Consider the following 21062-nt stretch of genomic DNA (forward strand, 5'->3'; position numbering starts at 1 on the left):
CAAATTCTAAAGGTGGCAAGGGTAAAATACAGGGAGTGAAAGGCTATTTACAATTTGTACAGAAACCAGATGGCAGTTATGAGCCGAGGGGCATGAAAGGGAAGCAGTGGTTGGGAAGGGGGTGAGACAGGGTTGTAGCCTCTCCCCGATGCTATTCAATCTGTATATTGAGCAAGCAGTAAAGGAAACAAAAGAAAAATTTGGAGTAGGTATTAAAATCCAGGGAGAAGAAATAAAAACTTTGAGGTTCGCCGATGACATTGTAATTCTGTCAGAGACAGCAAAGGACCTGGAAGAGCAGTTGAACGGAATGGACAGTGTCTTGAAAGGAGGATATAAGATGAACATCAACAAAAGCAAAATGAGGATAATGGAATGTAGTCGAATTAAGTCGGGTGATGTTGAGGGAATTAGATTAGGAAATGAGACACTTAAAGTAGTAAAGGAGTTTTGCCATTTGGGGAGTAAAATAACTGATGATGGTCGAAGTAGAGAGGATATAAAATGTAGACTGGCAATGGCAAGGAAAGCGTTTCTGAAGAAGAGAAATTTGTTAACGTCGACTATAGATTTAAGTGTCAGGAAATCGTTTCTGAAAGTATTTGTATGGAGTGTAGCCATGTATGGAAGTGAGACATGGACGATAAATAGTTTGGACAAGAAGAGAATAGAAGCTTTCGAAATGTGGTGCTACAGAAGAATGTTGAAGATTAGATGGGTAAATCACATAACTAATGAGGAGGTATTGAATAGAATTGGGGAGAAGAGGAGTTTGTGGCACAACGTGACAAGAAGAAGGGACCGGTTGGAAGGACACGTTCTGAGGCATCAGGGGATCACAAATTCAGCATTGGAGGGCAGCGTGGAGGGTAAAAATCAGAGAGCGAGACCAAGAGATGAATACACTAAGCAGATTCAGAAGGATGTAGCTTGCAGTAAGTACTGGGAGATGAAGAAGCTTGCACAGGATAGAGTAGCATGGAGAGCTGCATCAAACCAGTCTCAGGATTGAAGACCACAACAACAACAACAACAACAAGAGACGTCCACCAACCTGCAGTCTTGTATAGTTGTCTCCTGCATAGAAAACAGCACGTAGGTCGTGAATACGTAATCTTGAGGCTGTAAGAAACTCTTAGCGAAGAAGTATTATCTTAGAAATAATTAAATTTCCAATCAATTTGTTAAACGGGATGCCACTCGCTTTTTATTGGGAGAACACGAGAAACTGGCAATTGCATTCCTTTTTAGACTCACGAGTGATTTTTATTCTTCAGGAAATTACTGTACTGCATATTTCCGTAATTAGTATCACACAGTTCTCAACTATATGTCCAAATTACCATCCAGTCTTAATAATCTCTGTCTTCCGACACTGCCGTACCAGCTCTGACTTACACACTAGACATTGCTAACTAAGTCTTAACTGATACCGCAGCGGGCAACATCTCTGTCTTCCAGGATTGCCGAACAGGCTCTGATCTTACAGCCGAACCACTTCGCCCGCCATCCAAGTTAGGAGCGATCCGAGGATCACTGAAGTGCTTCGTCGACCTTTTCGTTTTGCAGTTGTTTATTATTCTGCTGGTTATTAACACTTGAGGCAACGGCCTTGCCGCAGTGGATACACCGGTTCCCCTCACATCACCGAAGTTAACCGCTGTCGGGCGTGGCCGGCACTTGGATGAGTGACCATCCGGGTCGCCATGCGCTGTTGCCTTTGTTCGGGGTGCACTCGTGATGCCAATTGAGGTGCTACTCGACCGAATAGTAATGGCTCCGGTCACAGAAAACCATCATAACGACTAGGCGAGTGGTGTGGTGACTACACACCCCTCCTATTCGCATCCTCAAGTGAGGATGACACGGCGGTCGGATGGTCCCGATGGGCCACTTGTGGCCTGAAGACGGAGTGCTTCATTAATACTTGCCAAGTAATTATAGCATGCTATTGAGAATGCTTTAATTTGAAATTCAAGTAAATACGCTGTATAAAAAAATGGCTCTGAGCACTATCGGACTCAACTTCTGAGGTCATCAGTCCCCTAGAACTTAGAACTACTTAAACCTATCTAACCTAAGGACATCACGCACATCCATGCCCGAGGCAGGATTCGAACCTGCGACCGTAGCGGTCGCGCGGTTGCAGACTGGAGCGCCTAAACCGCTCGGCCACTCCGGCTGGCACGCTGTTTAATTTTTCAAATATTAATAATAGAATATTACCATTGTGACGCGCAGCTTCCGAACACGGCAGCTAATCCGGGAGAAGAACCACAATTTAGGCGGTCCTTCTCACGATACCCGTACCGAACACACCATGGATCATCTGTACCTCACGCCACACTACGTCATCTTGCCACTACTGCCTTCTCAACTGCTCTAAAAAGAACTTCTTATAGCCGAATATGATGGCTGAAAAGCCAGAAATATTACGACAGACTGCCGGAAGTGATCTGTGAGTGAGTTATCACCGCAAGGCACCACACTTGCTACGTTTTAGCCTTCAAATCGGCCGCGGTCCGTCAGTACAGATCGGAATCGCGAGTCGCAACTGTCGACGCTAGCAGACCGAGCGCCGCCACTCGGCTGGTGTTACGAGACAAGCTAGCGCAGTTCGACAGCCGACTTTAATAGGAATGGTTCACTTGTTATAGCTCCAGAGATCTCATTTGCAGAGACGCTAATTATCATAGCCTTCAGCTAAGTCAGTAGCTACGACCTAGCCAGGCGCCACATACAGTTTATGCATTGACAATTGATCTATATGTGTGAAGCAATCAGAATTGTAAAGAAGTATTCGCAGTTCAGTCTATAACTGCACTTGTAAATATTGTTGTCCAAAGTCAATATTGACGTTCACCGCTGATGCTGAATTAAAGCTAAGTATTTAATTCTATTCCTGTCTGTTAACGTTCTAATCACCTAAGATGTTCCACATACGTCCCGTCAAGTATAGTTCATTGATCCTCACGTCAGCGTACGTGATTAGCGCGTTAAATTAATTGGCCACACCTCGTGATCAGACTAAGAGTCAAATTGCGTGACTCAGCCGGGTCATCCTTTTTCCATGACGCCCATAGTTCCGGGTTAGGTTGGGTTGTTTTGGGGGAGGAGAATAGACAGCGAGGTCATCAGTCTCATCGGATTTGGGAAGGACGGGGAAGGAAGTCGGCCGTGCCCTTTCAAAGGAACCATCCCGGCATTTGCCTGGAGCGCTTTAGGGAAATCACGGAAAACCTAAATCAGGATGGCCGGACGCGGGATTGAACCGTCGTCCTCCTGAATCCATAGTTACGCCTCATACACAATACTAATGGTGCGTCGTGAGTCGTGCGTGGGTAGTTCAGTTGGTTCGAGGTCTTAACAAAGAGAATGCAGCACAAGAACCTATTTGCTAACTACCGGGTGATCAAAAAGTCAGTATAAATTTGAAAACTTAATAAACCACGGAATAATTTAGATAGAGAGGTAAAAATTGACACTCATGCTTGGAATGACATGGGGTTTTATTAGAACAAAAAAAAAGAAAGTTCACAAAATGTCCAACAGATGGCGCTGGACAGCAAAACGTCAGTCACTGCTACCGTGACGGGTGAGAGGTACGCCGATATGTTACAGAATCGCATCATCCCCAGCCTGGCCGATAAATACCTGCTGGAACTTACGATGTTTATGCAGGATGGCGCTCCACCCGATATTGCTAGACGCGTGAAAGGTCTCTTGCGCGCGTTGTTTGGTGATGATCGTGTGTTCAGCCGCCACTTTCGTCATGCTTGGCCTCCCAGGTCCCCAGACCTCAGTCCGTGCGATTATTGGCTTTGGAGTTACCTGAAGTCGCAAGTGTGTCGTGATCGACCGACGTCTCTAGGGATGCTGAAGGACAACATCCGACGCCAATGCCTCACCATAACTCTGGACATGCTGTACAGTGCTGTTCGCAACATTATTCCTCGGCTACAGCTATTGTTGAGGAATGATGGTGGACATATTGAGCATTTCCTGTAAAGAACATCATCTTTGCTTTGTCTTACTTTGTTATGCTAATTATTGCTATTCTGATCAGATGAAGCGCCATGTGTCGGACATTGTTTGAACTTTTGTATTTTGTTGGTTCTAATAAAACCCCATGTCTTTCCAAGCATGTGTGTCAATTTGTACCTCTCTATCTACATTATTCCGTGATTTATTCAGTTTTCGAATTTATACTGACTTTTTGATCATCCGGTATTTGGAGTCGTCGTTCATGGACCCACCGCCCAGCTGTGGTGCGCCGGGTGTGAGAAAACGTTGAACTGCAAGCAAGATGTTTCGACGATCCCCGTACGGTAACAAAAATACTCTGTGACTGTATGCAGCGACCCATGACAACCCGATGGCTGACGACTGGCGATGACCGTCGAAATGACGACCGCCTCTTACCGGCCGCCCGTTTCGGTAAGTTGTTCCCAGCGGGTAAGATGGATCTTTTTCAGTTCACATGGTGTCACAATTTTTGTGGTATGGCTCCATTTAATTCATATAAAAAATAAAATAAAACATTGTGACGGAGCACTTTCATGGTGGGAAGGGGGAGACACCGTGGCCAGTCCTCGGGGTTCGACCCTTTCCCTTATTGCCTCTTCAAGCCTGACACTGACTGTTCTGCTTCACTAAAAAGAAAGTTGGTAGGCTGCGGTGCTCGTGGAGTATCGACGACGCATGTGGCGAGTTCCAAAAGCGTTTCTTTGTGTTTGTTCCTTCCTTCCGTACTCAGTATAAAAAAATTAACATAAAAAGTTGGTAGAGCACTTACCTGCGACATAGGTCCTGAGTTCGATTCTCGTTCTGGCACACAGTTTTAATCTGCCAGGAAGTTTCATATCAGCGCACACTCCGTTGCAGAGTGAAAAGTTCGTTCTGGAAGGCAGTGATGCTGCACACTGGGGTCTGCAGCGAAATTTACTTTCTGACTCATCCCAAAGGCACTCCGCTGGGTTCAGGTTGGGACTCTAGCAGGCCAGTCCATTTCAACAAACCACTGGCTCACAGATGCTGTCTCATAAACGGGCGAATTCTCATGCTGACAGTCACCATCTGTGAATGGTTCCTCTACTGAACCTACACAGTGCTGCAAAATGTATTCACATCCTTCTGTTTTCCATTTCTTTTGAGAAGTTTCTCTTTACGTTGACTTCCCTTGACATCCAGCTTGTTTCCCTTTTTTCTTTTTGTGGAGCTCGTTCATTTTTCGTCATACCCAACTGTGGTGTCACCGCCAGACACCACACTTGCTAGGTGGTAGCTTTTAAATCGGCCGCGGTCTGGTAGTATACGTCGGACCCGCGTGTCGCCACTATCAGCAATTGCAGACCGAGCGCCACCACAGGGCAGGTCTAGAGAAACGTCCTGGCACTCGCCCCAGTTGTACAGCCGACGTTCATAGGAATGGTTCACTGACAATAACGATCTCAATGGCCTAGACGATAATTAGCATAGCCTTCAGCTACGTCAATTGCTACGACCTAGCAAGGCGCCATTTATCTTTTTCTGGTTATCTTATAAAGCCTGTACCGACAGACCGATGTTCTACAATTATGGATTAAAGTTAAGTATTCCAGAAGCTGCGTACTTTTCTTTATAGCATTCATTACGTATCCTGTTTCAGACCTCAAGCCAGCCTGCGTGAGTTTAAGCGCGTGCCTTTCGGCTTCCTCTCATTGTGTCTAGGCTGTCTTGTCTAGACACAACACCAACACTTCATTAGCTTTCATTCGATTCCTATCCAATTTATCCAGAGTCCAACTGCTACTTGCATACAGCCGTGTATTGAATACAAATGATTCTAGAAAAAGATTTTCTGACATCTATATTCGTATATTTGCTGGTTAAAATGTTTTTCGCTACTCTTGGGGACTCGAAAAGTAGTGCCGTTTTTTACATTACATTGCACACATTAATCAGAGATGTAATCACCCTAGTTATCAACACTCTTTTTCCTATCTAGGAGCAAATTTTGGATAACGGATCGATAAAAATCAATCGGTTTCCCAGCAAATTATCTGGAGATGGCATTTTGGACATCATCCACGTTTTCAGATTTTTTGCCACTTATGAACTGTTGTAGCGATCGGAATAAAGGGAAATCCGATGGCGCAATATAGAGAGAATATGGTGTGTGCGGCAATACCTCCCATTACAATTCATTAATTTATCCCGGGGTTCGTCTTGCGCAGTGCGGTCTTCCATTATTGTGTTGCGGAATAACGCCTTCCCCGTTGAGAATCGCTGGGCGATTTTGAGTTAAAGATGGATTTCCTCCATCCAGCTGTTCACAGAAAAGGTCTGCATTTATAGTTTGTCGAGGATTACGCAGTTCAAAATAAACGACCCTGCGAATGCCCCACCAAACACACAGGAGTGCCTCCTTTCGGAGGTGACGTATTAAAAAGGGTCTTTCTTTATCACTTGAGGATACGTCTTCTAGTGGCAAGGAACCGGTCGTGGCTTTTAACAAAACGTATTCTACGACACGGATTTGCTTCCACTTCCAACCTTAACATGGCGTCCTCTAAAGTCGTTGCTCTTCCTCGTCGATACGAGTCGGAAAGACCAAAATTACCGGATTTCAACTTTGAAAATGACTTTTTTGCATTCACGAACGTCTAATGCACTTAAATAAGCATCCCAACGTTTTTGGTAGCAACTGTTGCTGTACTATCCTTGTGAAACTCAAGAAGCATACAATGCCGGATATGTACCTCTCCTGGTATTAGAGTAGACATTTCGCCATAAATGTCAAAAAAAATCAAAATTTAATTATTTACGAGGGAACAAGTCACTGCGACATTAAAATGTCTTTAGCACGACTTTGAAATACACAATTAACAGATAAACGACAAATGACTACCGCCGTGTCCAGAAATGACATAACTTTTCGGTCTCCCTGATACTATCAAGTTGTTTCAACTAAACAATTCTGTCATCATTAGTTTTTACATTGGTTTTAATTCCTCCCGTATTTTTCCTCGCTACAATTTACGTTTGTTTTCCGTTTGTTCAGTCTTATTTCCATAGTTTAATAGAGTCTCACAGGACTTGCAACATTCTGTTCATTTCTTTTCTGCAGTCTGCAACTACTTCATTGTTATCAGCAAATATGACACGTTATCACGGATTTTTACTCCCTTTGTCTTCTCCTTCATAATCTGAGTAGTTTCCTCAATGATCACATTAAATCAGTATGTCCTCGTCTAACTTCTTTTTTAATCCTGGCCTCTTCCTCTACCTCAGTTATCTTTATTTTTGTGCTTTGGTTCCTCATCGAACTTCTTTTCTACTCCTGGCTTCTCCTACGTCACTGATATCTATTTTTGTGGCTTGGTTCTAATGCAGCTCATTACTCATTCTTCTATCCTTCCAATCCAGTGCTATTTTCTTCGTAGTTCTAAAGAGTAGCTCCCAGTTCAGATTGTCAAAAGTCCTTTCTAGGCCAATTGAAGTAAGGTAAGTCCATGTATTCATACCCATCCTTCTCTCTCAAAGCATGCGCAAGGCTAAAATTTCAACCCCCTTGTTCCTCTACCTTCTCTAAATTCAAATTCCTCTTCTGCAACATACTTTTCCACCTTTACTTTCATCCTGTTCTTAACTATATTATTTACTATTTTGGAGACACATGATAACATTCATAGTGTACTATAATAGTTGCATTACAATAAATTATAAAAATGTGTTGCTATAATAATCGTTTCTTTACATCGGTGATTAAGACACTGCTGTAGCACAATGTTCAAGAAATTCAGAGAAATGTAGCCTCGGAGAAATATTCGACCGAAAATTTGAGAAGCACATGCGTCATTCAAAAGTTTATTTAAGAAATGAAATAGAAAATAACTGTCACAATATCACAATTTCTACATTAACGGAAGTGCGCTCTTACCATTATCAGTATTTCACTTAAGACTACGACTGTGAATACAGGTCTGCGGGGATGCTGTTCTTCAGTAGTTTGCACGGACATTTGGGAAGCCAGTCTTTTGGGATTTTTTTCCTTAGTGGAATGTATTTCCAAATTTTTTTTTTATTCCAGACTTTGGTCACAATATGAATTGTTTAGACGATGACCGGTTTCAGTGCGTAATGACCATCCTCAGTCATTGAGGACTGAAACCGGTCATCGTCTAAAGAATTCATATTGTGATCAAAGACTGGAATAAAAAAAACATTTGACATATTGGATCACTGTTTGTATACGCGACCATGTCTAACTTGTTGAGTGTATTTCCCTTCTGTCTTCCACACTCAGGCTTCTGTGGTTTGCCTCTTCCATCTGTGGACTCAGGAAACGTGCAGAATCTACTGTTGACAGCAGGTCCGGTCACCTTATGAATGTGCGCCTTTGCCAAAGACAATCCACCTGAACAGAAGCTCACAAAAGCCACAAGCAAGATGAAACTTCCTGGCAGATTAAACCTGTGTGCCCGACCGAGACTCGAACTCGGGACCAATGCCTTTCGCGGGCAAGTACTCTACCAACTGAGCCACCGAAGCACGACTCACGTCCGGTACTCACAGCTTTACTTCTGCCGGTATCTCGTCTCCTACCTTCCAAACTTTACAGAAGCTCTCCGCTGCAGAGTGAAAATCTCATTCTGGAAACATCCCCCAGGCTGTGGCTAAGCCATGTCTCCGAAATATCCTTTCCTTCAGGAGTGCTAGTTCTGCAAGGTTCGCAGGAGAGCTTCTGTAAAGTTTGGAAGGTAGGAGACGAGATACTGGCAGAAGTAAAGCTGTGAGTACGGGCCGTGAGTCGTGCTTCGGTAGCTCCGCTGGTAGAGCCCTTGCCCGCGAAAGGCATTGGTCTCGAGTTCGAGTCTCGGTCGGGCACACAGTTTTAATCTACCAGGAAGTTTCATATCAGCGTACACTCCGCTGCAGAGTGAAAATCTCATTCTGGCACAAGTAAGATCTTCTGTAAAACATAGCTTTTAATTTATAGAATTCCTTGCCAGTGTCGAGAGTCTTAGTTTTCACGCTACTTTATTCTCCAAACGTTATCTGCGAAATATATGAACTGACATATGTAAAAAATATAAACGCTTTCTAAAAGTTTTTTTTTTTTTTTTTTTTGGGGGGGGGGGGGGGGGGGAGGGGCTAGGCGGTGTTTCGATCCTCGTAACCCACTCTCTGGGGTCGCGCCTGGCTGCTTGAGGCTTGATCGATTCCCAATTACGAAAACTTGTGTAAACGTACAAAAACAAGCTGTCAGTTGTGGGGCAACCTTTGTACCCGCACTGGCCCTATGTCGAGCAATGTGAAGCAAATCAACTGTAAGCTGCTGGACAAGGTTATTCTAGTTACGAAAACTAGCCTTGCTTCAGGACCATTACATCGGACGCCTATCACGGTAAGTGGAATATTGCCTATGGTATACGTTTAACAAAATACGAAGCAGTTGACGCTATCGTAGACAGACACGTCATGAACAGAAGTTCGAGGTTTCTTCGATAACCGCTTCCCAGGTCGACGGATTGGCCGTGAAGTCGCATGGCCACCTCGCTCAGACCGGACACGACTGGATTTCTTTCTCTGGCGTTTCACTACAGATCATATGTATGTTCCTCGCCTACCAAACAATTTAGCTGACATGAAAAATCGAAGCTACACTGCCGTAGCACAAGTAATGCCCGATTTGCTGCGATGAGTGTGGAAAGAAATTGATTACCGGTGGGGTGTTTGCCGCATCATAAATTGCACTCATATCGAACCGAAATGACACTTGACTCTTTTATGTGAAACTTGAGGTTCTTCGCTACAAAATGACACATCTACCTATTCCGTAAGTTATCTCAATAAATTTCTATACGATTCCAAAGTTGTTAAGTCCTTTTTCACTCACCCTATATTATCTACTGTCGTCTGCAGCTGTCGTTTCTTCGATTTTCGTGAAGCCACATTCCATTCATTTCTGTTTTTTGATAATATTTTGATGCCTGCACACAGACAGCACTTAAAGTCTTCATTAAACTGTTTTGCTCATTCTAATCTTTATCTGTCCCTACAGACAAAGACCCTGGAGGTATTTGCACTTCACTCAATAACTTAGCCTTTTTACTGGGTACGTTTTTTTAGATAACTTCTTCCTTTCCTCTCATTTGCTATATCTACTTCTCCGTCCGCAGCTCGTGGTCGTGCGGTAGCGTTCTCGCTTCCCGCGCCCGGGTTCCCGGGTTCGATTCCCGGCGGGGTCAGGGATTTTTTTCTGCCTCGTGATGACTGGGTGTTGTGTAATGTAGTTAGGTTTCAGTAGTTCTAAGTTCTACGGGACTGATGACCATAGATGTTAAGTCCCATAGTGCTCAGAGCCATTTGAACCATTCTACTCCTCCTTGTTCTTCTTCAGTATCACAATTCGAATGTTGCAGTTTCCATTTACACTGGTTCGCTACAGTTGACGTTTCTCTGCAACACAAGGCTGTAATACCGATCTTCATTTTCAGAAACGTCTTTCCCATTCTAAATCAGTATGTCGTACTAGGTGATCACTTTTGCTGACGAAATATTTCAATAGTCACATCATTCTTCTCCTGCAGCGTCCATTCAGCATTATCTTATTTCGTTCATCTCGTCTATTGAGTTCTTCTCAGAACTAATCTCCTTAAAAACATTGTTCTATTTTCAGTCCCTCTTCTTTCCTGGTGACTTGTTTGATACCAATCATTCAGTGCTCCATTGAACTCTAGCTTCTTTACTCGATAATATTACCTCAAAGGGTAGTAGTATCTTCGATTATTTCGTGACACAAGCCGTTAATTTTCCTGTCGTAGAGTTTATTTGTAAACAATTTTAATGCATGCAGTAATAACCCTTACTGTTCATAGCTCGCTGCACTTAGTCAGATGATAAGTAGACTGCCCTCCGAGAGACACGCATTTAATTCTTGATCGTGTCTACACCCGCAGCCTGTGCGTTTGGTATGTAGGAAATACGTTCAAAAATAATGGTAAATTATAGTCTTTTGGAAATAATTTCATTTGTACGTCCACATTAACAATAACCCCTTCAAAATAATCCCCACTACATATTATACATTCATTTCAGCACTTTTACCAATCTCCGAAACACTTCTGTAACTCGATTCTACGGACAATTTTTAACTCTCAGCGTTTGACTTTAATCTCATCTACGTTTGTACAACGACGACCTTTCAAGATTTTCTTTATTTCTAGGAACGAACAGAAGTGACACGGGGTCGCCGGCCGGTGTGGCCGTGCGGTTCTAAGCGCTTCAGTTTGGAACCGAGTGACCGCTACGGTCGCAGGTTCGAATCCTGTCTTGGGCATGGATGTGTGTGATGTCCTTAGGTTAGTTAGGTTTAAGTAGTTCTAAGTTCTAGGGGACTGATGACCTCCGATGTTAAGTCCCATAGTGCTCAGAGCCATTTGAACCATTTTTTTGACACGGGGTCGCGTTTCAAGAATATGGAGGCTGGGATGCCATTACTATTTTCTTTCTGGCCAAACGTTTACGAATAAGCGATGTAATATGAGCAGATTCACTTTCTTCTGAAAAAGCCGTGAATTGTTTTGCCAAAAATCCGGGGATTTTATTCGGACTGCTTCGTGAAAACGGCGTTGAACTTATCTATGTAAACTGAAGTTGGAGGGGAGACAGGAAACGGTTTCTCATGTCAGCTGCATCGGGACACTACGCGGAATCAGAGGCGACGAATGAGAAATGTGCACTGAAACGGTATTGGAACCCACGATCTCTAGGCAGGTGCGTTAACCACTGTGCAATTTGGGACACAGTGGTAGCTAGCGCAACTGCGAGGACTATCCCGGCACGCCTCAAGACCGACCTACACTCCCAGCGATCACCATCTATCCTCAGACCATTTCCTCCATGCTAACTACTCTGAGATTTCCGCAGGAGGTCGGATGTACTTTTGCATCAGCACTGAAGAACGTGGATCCACTGCCCGTCTAGTGAATCAGTTATAAGTAGGCGTAGTATCTGAGGGACCAGACATTCCTCATTCATATACAGGGTGACAACGGGAGATGGGCGGTTTTTAATGAAATAATACTCAGCCAACTTTAAAATTAATGCATGTTTATTTATACAAAATCAAAGTTCATTATTTGCCATTTTAGATAACAAAGTTATTTGTGAAAAATAATGTTGTCAAGGTGATGTCCATCATTTCGAATGCAGGACTCAAGCCTCTTCTCAAAATCCTCCATCACACGGACTAAAATCTCTGCAGGGATGGCAGCAATTTCTTGAATGATTGCATTCTTTAACTCGTCCAAATTTCGTGGTTTGTGGTTATAGACACAGTTGTTAAGGTACTCCCAAGTAAAAAAAGTCACATACTGACAAGTCGGGAGACGTGGGAGGCCAGGGAACATTGCCAAAACGTGAGATAATCCGGCCAGGAAACATGCGCCTAAGAACTGTCATTGAAGTGTTTGCAGTGTGCGATGTTGCCCCATCCTGCTGTAACCAAATGCGTTTTATAGTGATTCGTCGTCTTCTTAGTTCTGGTTTCAAGAATGTTTCAAGCATACTAATGTAACGAATCGATTTAACAGTAACTGTGGCCCCGTTCTCTTCAAAAAAATAAGGTCCAATAATGCCAACAGAGCCAAGAGCAAACCAGACTGTTACTTTTTCTGAGTGTAGAGGACGCTGGTGGATAAAGTGTGGATGCTCTGGAGGCTAGTAACATAGGTTTTGCTTCTTCATGGTCCCGTTTAAATGAAAATGAGCTTCATCGCTCATCAATAAAATTTCATTTTCATTCGATCCCAAAATCACTTGCATTCTGTAAGCGAAGTCTTCTCGTACAGCAAAATCAGTTTCCTTAAGTTGTTGGACAATGACCATTTTGTAGGGATGGAATTTTAATTCCTTATGCAAAATTCGTCTAACCGATTCTCGATTGATTCATAACTCACTAGCATGACGTCTAGCTGACCGTCCTGGGCTTCTGACTGCCGCTTGCCTTACCCTTTCAAAATTTTCTGGTGTCGTTACTCTGCGTCTCGGGCCAGGATGCTTCTTATCCAGTATGTTTCCAGTTGATCCGAAGTTTTTCAGCCATCTGAGAATTGTGTTACGGCTCGGAAAAGCTCCATGTCGACCGACATTAAACCGCGCACGAAAAAATCGCTGCGTAGCAATAATAGACTCACGAAACTGTCATAGACAAACGCTCGCCGTTGCAAGTCCCACTGCTCCACAGTGACTGAGTAAATGAAATGGCGTCTTGTGTGGCTCAGAACTATCCCCACCACGACCACCTCCCACCACTGCGCCCTCAGTACTACGCAGTTCAAAACCGCCCGTCTCCCATGTGTCACCCTGTAGCGTAACTTGTAATTACTTCTCCTTATCGATTGTCTAACATTGTAACAAGAACTCATGGCGCACTATGCCCTTAAAAAATCGAAGAATGCATAGCCCTCACATTTGACCTCATTTGTCAATTTTTTTTCGGCCTTGGCGATCCAGAACGCATCCATTGAGATGACTGACCCTAAATTTCAATGTCGTATCCGTAAACCCATGTTTCATAATCAGTGACGACACGAAAAAAATGGTTCAAATGGCTCTGAGCACTATGGGACTCAACATCTGTGGTCACAAGTCCCCTAGAACTTAGAACTACTTAAACCTAACTAACCTAAGGACAGCACACACATCCATGCCCGAGGCAGGATCCGAACCTGCGACCGTAGCAGTCGCACTGTTCCTGACTGAGCGCCTAGAACCGCTAGACCACCGCGGCCGGCAGCTACGACATGTTTCAGCACTTCTGCGCCGTTCTTGACTTCATCTACATACTTCTGAGCATCTTTCATTCCTTTTTCTAGAAATTCTACAATTTTAGAACACATTTTGCTGTCACACATTTCATACCCATAAATCCGAAACAATTTCATGGCATCAGCTAATGGATATTACATCAGAAGCAGTGACTTCTTTGAATATGATTTGGCTACCTTTCATGATAATTTCTCATCTTCAACTCCTTCACAATCTTCTTCGGACTGCTCACAACAGTTCTAAATCCGAGTTGTACTCATAGCAGGCTTGCTAAGAGCGATTTTTTAAATTTCTCATAATTCTGTTCCCCTTATACCATTTTATGCTATCAAAATGTACTGCAAAACCTGTAATCCATTTTCATACAAAATAAATAATCGGCGATAATACCAAACAAATATAACTTTCTTGACAGCTGACAAGAGACTAAACATACGACATGGCTAACACTCTGCAGATATTTTTCAGACATGCTTGCCAACGCAACAACGAATAATTCGCGCTAATCGAACTAACACGATTCGTGAAATTAGAATATTCCCATTATTTTTTAAACACGTCTCGTATTGTTTAGCAAAATCGGGAAAATATTGACCCATAAGACGTTTCTGCACAATTTTTAGAAATTATTACGGACCACTAGACTTGAGAGAGTTACCGTTTGTGACTCGTAAAATGCAGTGTGTTTTCTGGATACGGTACCTAATTGACAGCTGCGGCTAAAGAAGGCGCTTTTCGCTTTTAGATGCCTTAAGTATTGTTTCACTTTTGTCGCTGATGTTCCATGTGTTGGAACTTTTTTTCCTTCCTGTAACGTCTTAAAACGAACAGTATGCATATCGCAAGTACTGATATGGTAGAAGTGCTATAGTGCTGTTGGCAGAATGACCCATCCAAATTTCTCTATCTCTTTCTCTCTCTCCCTCACACACACACACACACACACACACACACACACACACACACATTATTTTCTGCATGACCGTAGTCAATAGTACGCACATTTTTATGTAAAGGTCATTATCAACAGAGATTTCAGTAAGGAAATAAGGTGGCATCGTAGAGAGAATTGCCTTTCGTTCCAGGTCTCTGGAACGTCTATGGCGGACCTTTATGAATGCCAGAGTACAAGGAAGAGTAGATTAATGCGTGCGTTGTGTCTTCCGCAGCTTACCGGCTGTATGAGGCGGGATACGACGTCTGGATTGGGAACTCCCGAGGCAACACTTACTCTCGCGCCCACTCCAACATGTCCATCCACGACTCTCGCTTCTGGGACTTCAGGTACGTACCAGATGTATTCAGTCCGATGTGAGGAGTCTTTAAAAGTCAGGGAATCCGGTAGCACTGCATTATTTCGCAATAACTAAGCATTACTAACATAGCAGTACTGCCAGTTTAAGAGCAGGATTTTCCCAAATTTTACCAAGTTAATGTCCAACCCAATGTTCCTCCCCTCCTTCCCCCCCCCCCCCCCCGACCCCTCCTCAACACACACACACACACACACACACACACACACACACACACACACACACAAACACACAGAGTGACTATTTCCCTTCGTGAAGTGTGTGTTTGTTGTGTCTTATGGATATGCGGCAGTGTTTATTAAAATGTTTGCGTTGCTAGTAACGATGAGAGGCGGAATGCAGGGGACAAAACCCCAGTGCTGGCACATGGCCTGTTCCTCATCAATAGGACCAAAGCAGCCGGCGAGCGTAACTTCTGACATACGGTCCACCTTTAACGTCATATGCCCGCACTTCCTGAGACTCTGCAGAAAGGTGTCGAATTCAACATAGGGCGTCGGTGATCTTCTTCTTCCCTTGCCGCTCAAATGCAGACGGAGAAAATTCGTTTCTTCACTTGTTGCGGCACTCTTTCTTCGAAATAACGCTTGAATTTATTTTAAAATTAGTTAATGACCTGAGATCTCGAGCGCTGAAGTTCATATAACTTCACTCGAGTGAACCACTGCAATAAGGCGATAATGACAAATCTCGTGGTAAAATTAATTTACCAGTGTAATAACCATCTCACTGCTGTGAAATGTTCCGCAGCTACGTCTACGACAAGTCAAAGAATAATACTTGTCTCAGCTCCACTCAGTAATTAAGAAACTGCACACTGCTAAATTAGTCAAAATGAGATGGTAATTCTCTCATTACGGTTTACTGCGTAAGGTTAAACAATTATTTCTTGTCGCGGCCATTTTCGCGACAGCTGTGTATAAATTCCAGTAGTTTAAAACAAAAATGCCTATTGGACGCTGCAATTTACTCTTTTTTTTTATCTGTGCTCTCAGGCACACCTCGCCTCGTTTACAGGGTAGGTGTCCTGAAATATTACATATAAAAGTTAGTGTGCAGCGTGCAAAAGTCGTTTATCTTTTAAACTACTGCAATTTGAACTATTGTTCACTAAGTTAGAACATAATATACTTTTTTTAACTATCCATCGGAGTGCATATTGGGGACGCAGCCGTATATGATAAATAATTAAAAATTAAGTAGTCTCTGGCTGCAGGAAATTTTCACAAATTTTTTTGGGGTGTTGGGGGGGGGGAGGTTGGGAGAGGGGAGGGACTTCCATCTTCAAATCCACCTGTGCACGTAGAAAAAATTTTCCAAAGACTACCTTACATGAACCCAAATACAACATAACAGAAAAATCGTCAAGCCTCTGGGACACAAGGTCACTTTACAGTAATGTTGACTCAGAATGTACATGGAGTTACAACTACTCATAGCCCAAACCTATGGTTACTATACATACTCTGTAATTAATCGCTGTAATTAATCGTAAATAAATGCAAGTGTATTAATTTTGAAAATAATGTATATTTGATTTTGTAAGTTTATTTTTGTGTCATAGGCGACATTATTAGGAAGTTGTTTATCCTGTATTCAACCGGTATGTTCTGTTTTCCACATTATGTTCTTTGGTATAGCTTCTGCTAACCTTGAAGATAGAGGTTGAGGTTTTGTTGTTTATTTGATATAGTGATGTGTCTTTTGTATTAAATTAAAAACTTAAATACAGAATGCCAAAAAGAGTCACTGTTTAATGATGTGCTTATGGGGAAACACAAATCATTCAAAAGAGGAAGAAATGAACACGAGGTGACTTCGATTTATCCTGCTGGAAGAAGCAGATCAATTGCTAATAAAGGTAAGTCATGTAAGTATCATAAGGGATGAAATTGGACCATATTAATCCAAATAGGTATTTATAATTATAAAGTTTAATAACCTCGCGTTATTTTGAAGTTCATTGGCTACAGACGCACTTGAAAGCAATTCTAAACACAAGATACATTTGCAGAGTGCAAGCTCAACTTTCAAACTTCCATATCAAAGCAAAGAGAATGGTTTAGTATATCCAGCTGAAAATTATCTGGCTTTTCATCAAGTTCGTCACTATTATAGCTTTAAGTCAATGGGCTGCACGAGTAAATTACACACAGTTCTGTACAGAAACTGTATCACTGCTAAGCAGTTTCGTGTACTCACACCAAAGCTGAAAATACCGTTAAATTTATTTTACCACCACATTCAATAGAGTCATAGGAGCAACCATGGCACTACGAAAGTGTTCCATATTCTAATACAACACTTTAAAAGCAAAGTACATGGGTTCAACATGAAACTGAATGAAATGAAATTCAGGCTTAATGAATAATGAGACACAACAGCCGCATATATAAAGGATACATTACAAACACTTGGTACAGTAAAGAAAATTGTCCATCTTGCTCGTGATAATACTAGCACTAATTACAGTGGAATCGGAAGGGCTGCTGGGAACAATGTATTCAGCCACATAAAAAGTTATCGAATTCAGAATAGGTAGGAAAGTACGTGTGGGCAACATGGTTTTTTGATTCCAGGTTGAACACTGATATTGATTAAAATGTTTTGAAATTATTCACCTACTTTTCCATTTATACTGTACATACAGTGATTTTGTGGACGTTAGGTACTATCATTTGTTATACCATACAAAAACTAGATGGTTTTGTCAATTTCCCTGCAATGAAAGGTTGATTGATATGTTTCCAGCATTTAAATCTTACTTTTCTTACTCAAGCTTCCACTTTTTTTAAACTAAGGGAAGCTAGGTTGTTGTTTGTTCACACAGTGATGTCAGTTTTCAACAATAATATTCCGAACTTGGAGAAAGAATCTAATTCTCTATCTGAATCTATTTCTGTTTTATAAAAATAAAGGCAATTCTTACAAATAAAAGGGAAGAAGATCACTTAAGGAATGTGACAGTTTTGGCAAAGAGATGACAGTTATGTATAGTTCAGGAGCTCAGGCCATTCAAGTGGATGCCGATCTCACGAATTCCTATTTGGGAGGATGTTGAAACCTGTATCACGTATGTCAATGAACAGACAAATGTAACTGTTACTGGTGCATCGTGCTTCGATCAGTTTTGTAATTTTATAAAATTTTTGAAGGACTATCAAAGGAAACAAAATCAGTCAACAACTGATTTGTGGTGTGTATATTCAATAAGGCATCTAGTGTTCTTTGGTATTCCGAACTGTTGAAAATTTACCAGTAGTCATAATGCTAACACAGAACGTATCTTTCTTTGTAAAAGCACCCTGGTCCCAAATACTTGAACTGCATAAGATTTTATAAATACTCAGGAAACAGAAAGCTGTTAAGAGAGATTCCTTCATCCTCCAGATATTCGTGTCAAAGTGAAAAAGACAGTAATGAGATAATTGTAGTGATGAATTAACTTTCAAGGTACTGCATATTTTATCTTAAAATAACACGGAAAGTCACTGATTTTAGCTTAGGGCACTATTACGTGTTTTATTTTATCGATAAAGTGTTTATTTATATACATTGTCCTTTTCTTAGTGATGAACTTACAGTAAACATACCCAAACCAAATGTTAAACGAATAATTTTGAATTAAAAGCAGTTATACCAGGAGTGTCTAACTACTCTCCACAAGCAATAGGCATTTATGGCGTAGACAAAAACCTCTGTACTGAACAAGAATGAATATTAATCCAAAAATATACTAAGATATAATGAAAAACTAGTTTTAGGCATATGACTACGTGGCCCAGGGGGCACAGAATAGAATTTTTGTCTAGTTACTCTTCCAGAATAACGTTCACTCAGTTTTATCGTACTGATTTTCAATTTAAAAAAGTTTCAATTTTTTAAAGATGATATTTCCGCTGTGACTATTCCTTCCTAGTAAACGAAATGTTAGCTGCCAGCATTACATTGCGATGGTTAACATGTCAAGTAGAAATTACTGATCGTATTAATACTTCATTCTGTAAATTTTCATTACTATACCATGGGTCAAAGAAGATAACTGTAGCGATTTTAGCAACTTCTGTTTTATAGTAGGACGATCATACGGGCGATTATTCGCCTAATTTCATGCTTTGACTATGTATCCCACGGAGTATAAAACAGTTTTTCATTACAATTACCTCAGTATCGTTTCAGATTAATGTTCAGTTATGATCAGTATAATTGTTCCTTGTCGACGACATACATGTGTGGGGATTAGTTAGACACTTCCACAATAAGTTGCAATCCAACTGTAAACTGATTACCAATAATTTGTAATGGCCTCAACGTCCCATAGCCGAAAATATTATTCCCTTATTATTTCGTCTGGACTATGAGTAATTGTTGTTCCACGTGTATTCTGACTTACAACTTACACGTACGAAATTTACCCTAATTTTGTGTCCCGGAGACTTGACAACTAGTAACATATACTCAGTGAAAAATACTGTCATCTTGTAAAAGCACTGATGTAACGTACTTTTGGCAAAATTTTTATTAAATGCACAGATGCATCTGAAGATGAGAATGGAAGTTCCGAAATCTATCACGTAATAGAAAAAGTTATGAAACCATCCTGGAGGCAAAGGCTATTTTATTTATAATTACTAATATATTCTTTGAATCACATGACAGGCAATGCACCTATAAGTATTAAGCTGCCTAACTCTTTAAAAATATTAAAGATAACTGCAGTACCCCTATCCTGGCGTAACTGTAAACACGTCTGTCTAGAACGAGTGCAATGCAAAGACTGTTTTCCGTGACAGAGTCCAGTTGTGGACGCCGTTGCCTCTTAGATCACTGTTAAACGACTCCGCCGCATTCACCCGCCCGGAACGCGAAGCTGGCTGATGGCTCGAATGTCCTTGTAGATTACGTGAAAGAATTTGTTTCGAAAATGATTAAAGAAATGGTTTCCCACATGACATCCTTCTCCCATTATTCAGCAACAGTTTAAAAATCCATCACCCTCTCACGACATCTGAAATAAAAATTTTAGTGGGGAATAAGGAAACGTACGTAACTGGACCGTTGCACACTATCATTCCAACTGGCTTTAATGTGCCTGATAGTCCCGCCTTTATTAGCTTCTAAACAATGCCATTTTCACTTGAGACACCACAAACAGGCCGAACTAAGCAAGAATATCACTCTATAAGTCTGTTTGGCTCTCTCTGTATTCCACAAATTCTATATTGATGTCGGCAGCTTTGCTTTACCATCAAAAACACGGGAGTCAAGGGCTATCAACCCATTACACTTTCTTGTGCCCTGTGACCTACGGCCAACAACATGTGTGATTTGCGCATTCGATTGTAGAAATGCAGGGAGATTACCAACTTTGCAAGCTTAGCCACAACAAAATGTACATGATATAACAAAGAAGTGTGGCTGAAGTTTCAGAAGATTATTAGTCTGACTTGCTTAGCCACAACAAAACATACAGGGTGTATCAAAAAGCAATGACCGAACTTTCAGGAAACATTCTCCCCACGTAGAGGAAGGAGATATATTATGCGGACATGGATCCGGACACGCTTTATTTCTATGTTAAAGCTCATTTTCTACTTCCCTTCATGATGACATAAATGATGGGGAACATACAGAAATCGAACGTACCAGCTTTACATGAAACGCTTTCTGACGTAAAATGTTCAACAAACCCTCTCCGTGACACCTTCCTAAGTGAAATGTTTTGAATGCCCTCCGTTAGAAGGGATACTTGCATCAACCCGCTGTCGCATTGAATCCCTGATGCACTGATGAATCACTGGAGAATTGTGTATTGTTTCACAGCCTTTCACAATGCGAACAAGAAGATTCTGTACCTCTCGTACGGTGGTTCTGTACACAAAAACTTTCAAATACCGTCACAAATAAAAGTCTGGTGGATTTAGGTCCGAAGAG

At 41.7% G+C, this 21062-nt stretch overlaps 1 protein-coding gene across 1 annotated transcript in view; it reads left to right on the plus strand.

Moving 5' to 3' along the window:
- Nucleotides 1-21062, plus strand: part of LOC124805066 (lipase 3-like) — a 178838-nt gene that overhangs the window by 84913 nt on the left and 72863 nt on the right. The window contains exon 3 of the mRNA XM_047265490.1: nucleotides 14985-15099. Within this exon, the coding sequence (XP_047121446.1) occupies nucleotides 14985-15099 (115 nt within the window). The remainder of the gene's footprint in view (nucleotides 1-14984; nucleotides 15100-21062) is intronic.

This window comes from Schistocerca piceifrons, chromosome 7 (assembly GCF_021461385.2).
Source record: "Schistocerca piceifrons isolate TAMUIC-IGC-003096 chromosome 7, iqSchPice1.1, whole genome shotgun sequence".
Taxonomy (NCBI): domain Eukaryota; kingdom Metazoa; phylum Arthropoda; class Insecta; order Orthoptera; family Acrididae; genus Schistocerca; species Schistocerca piceifrons.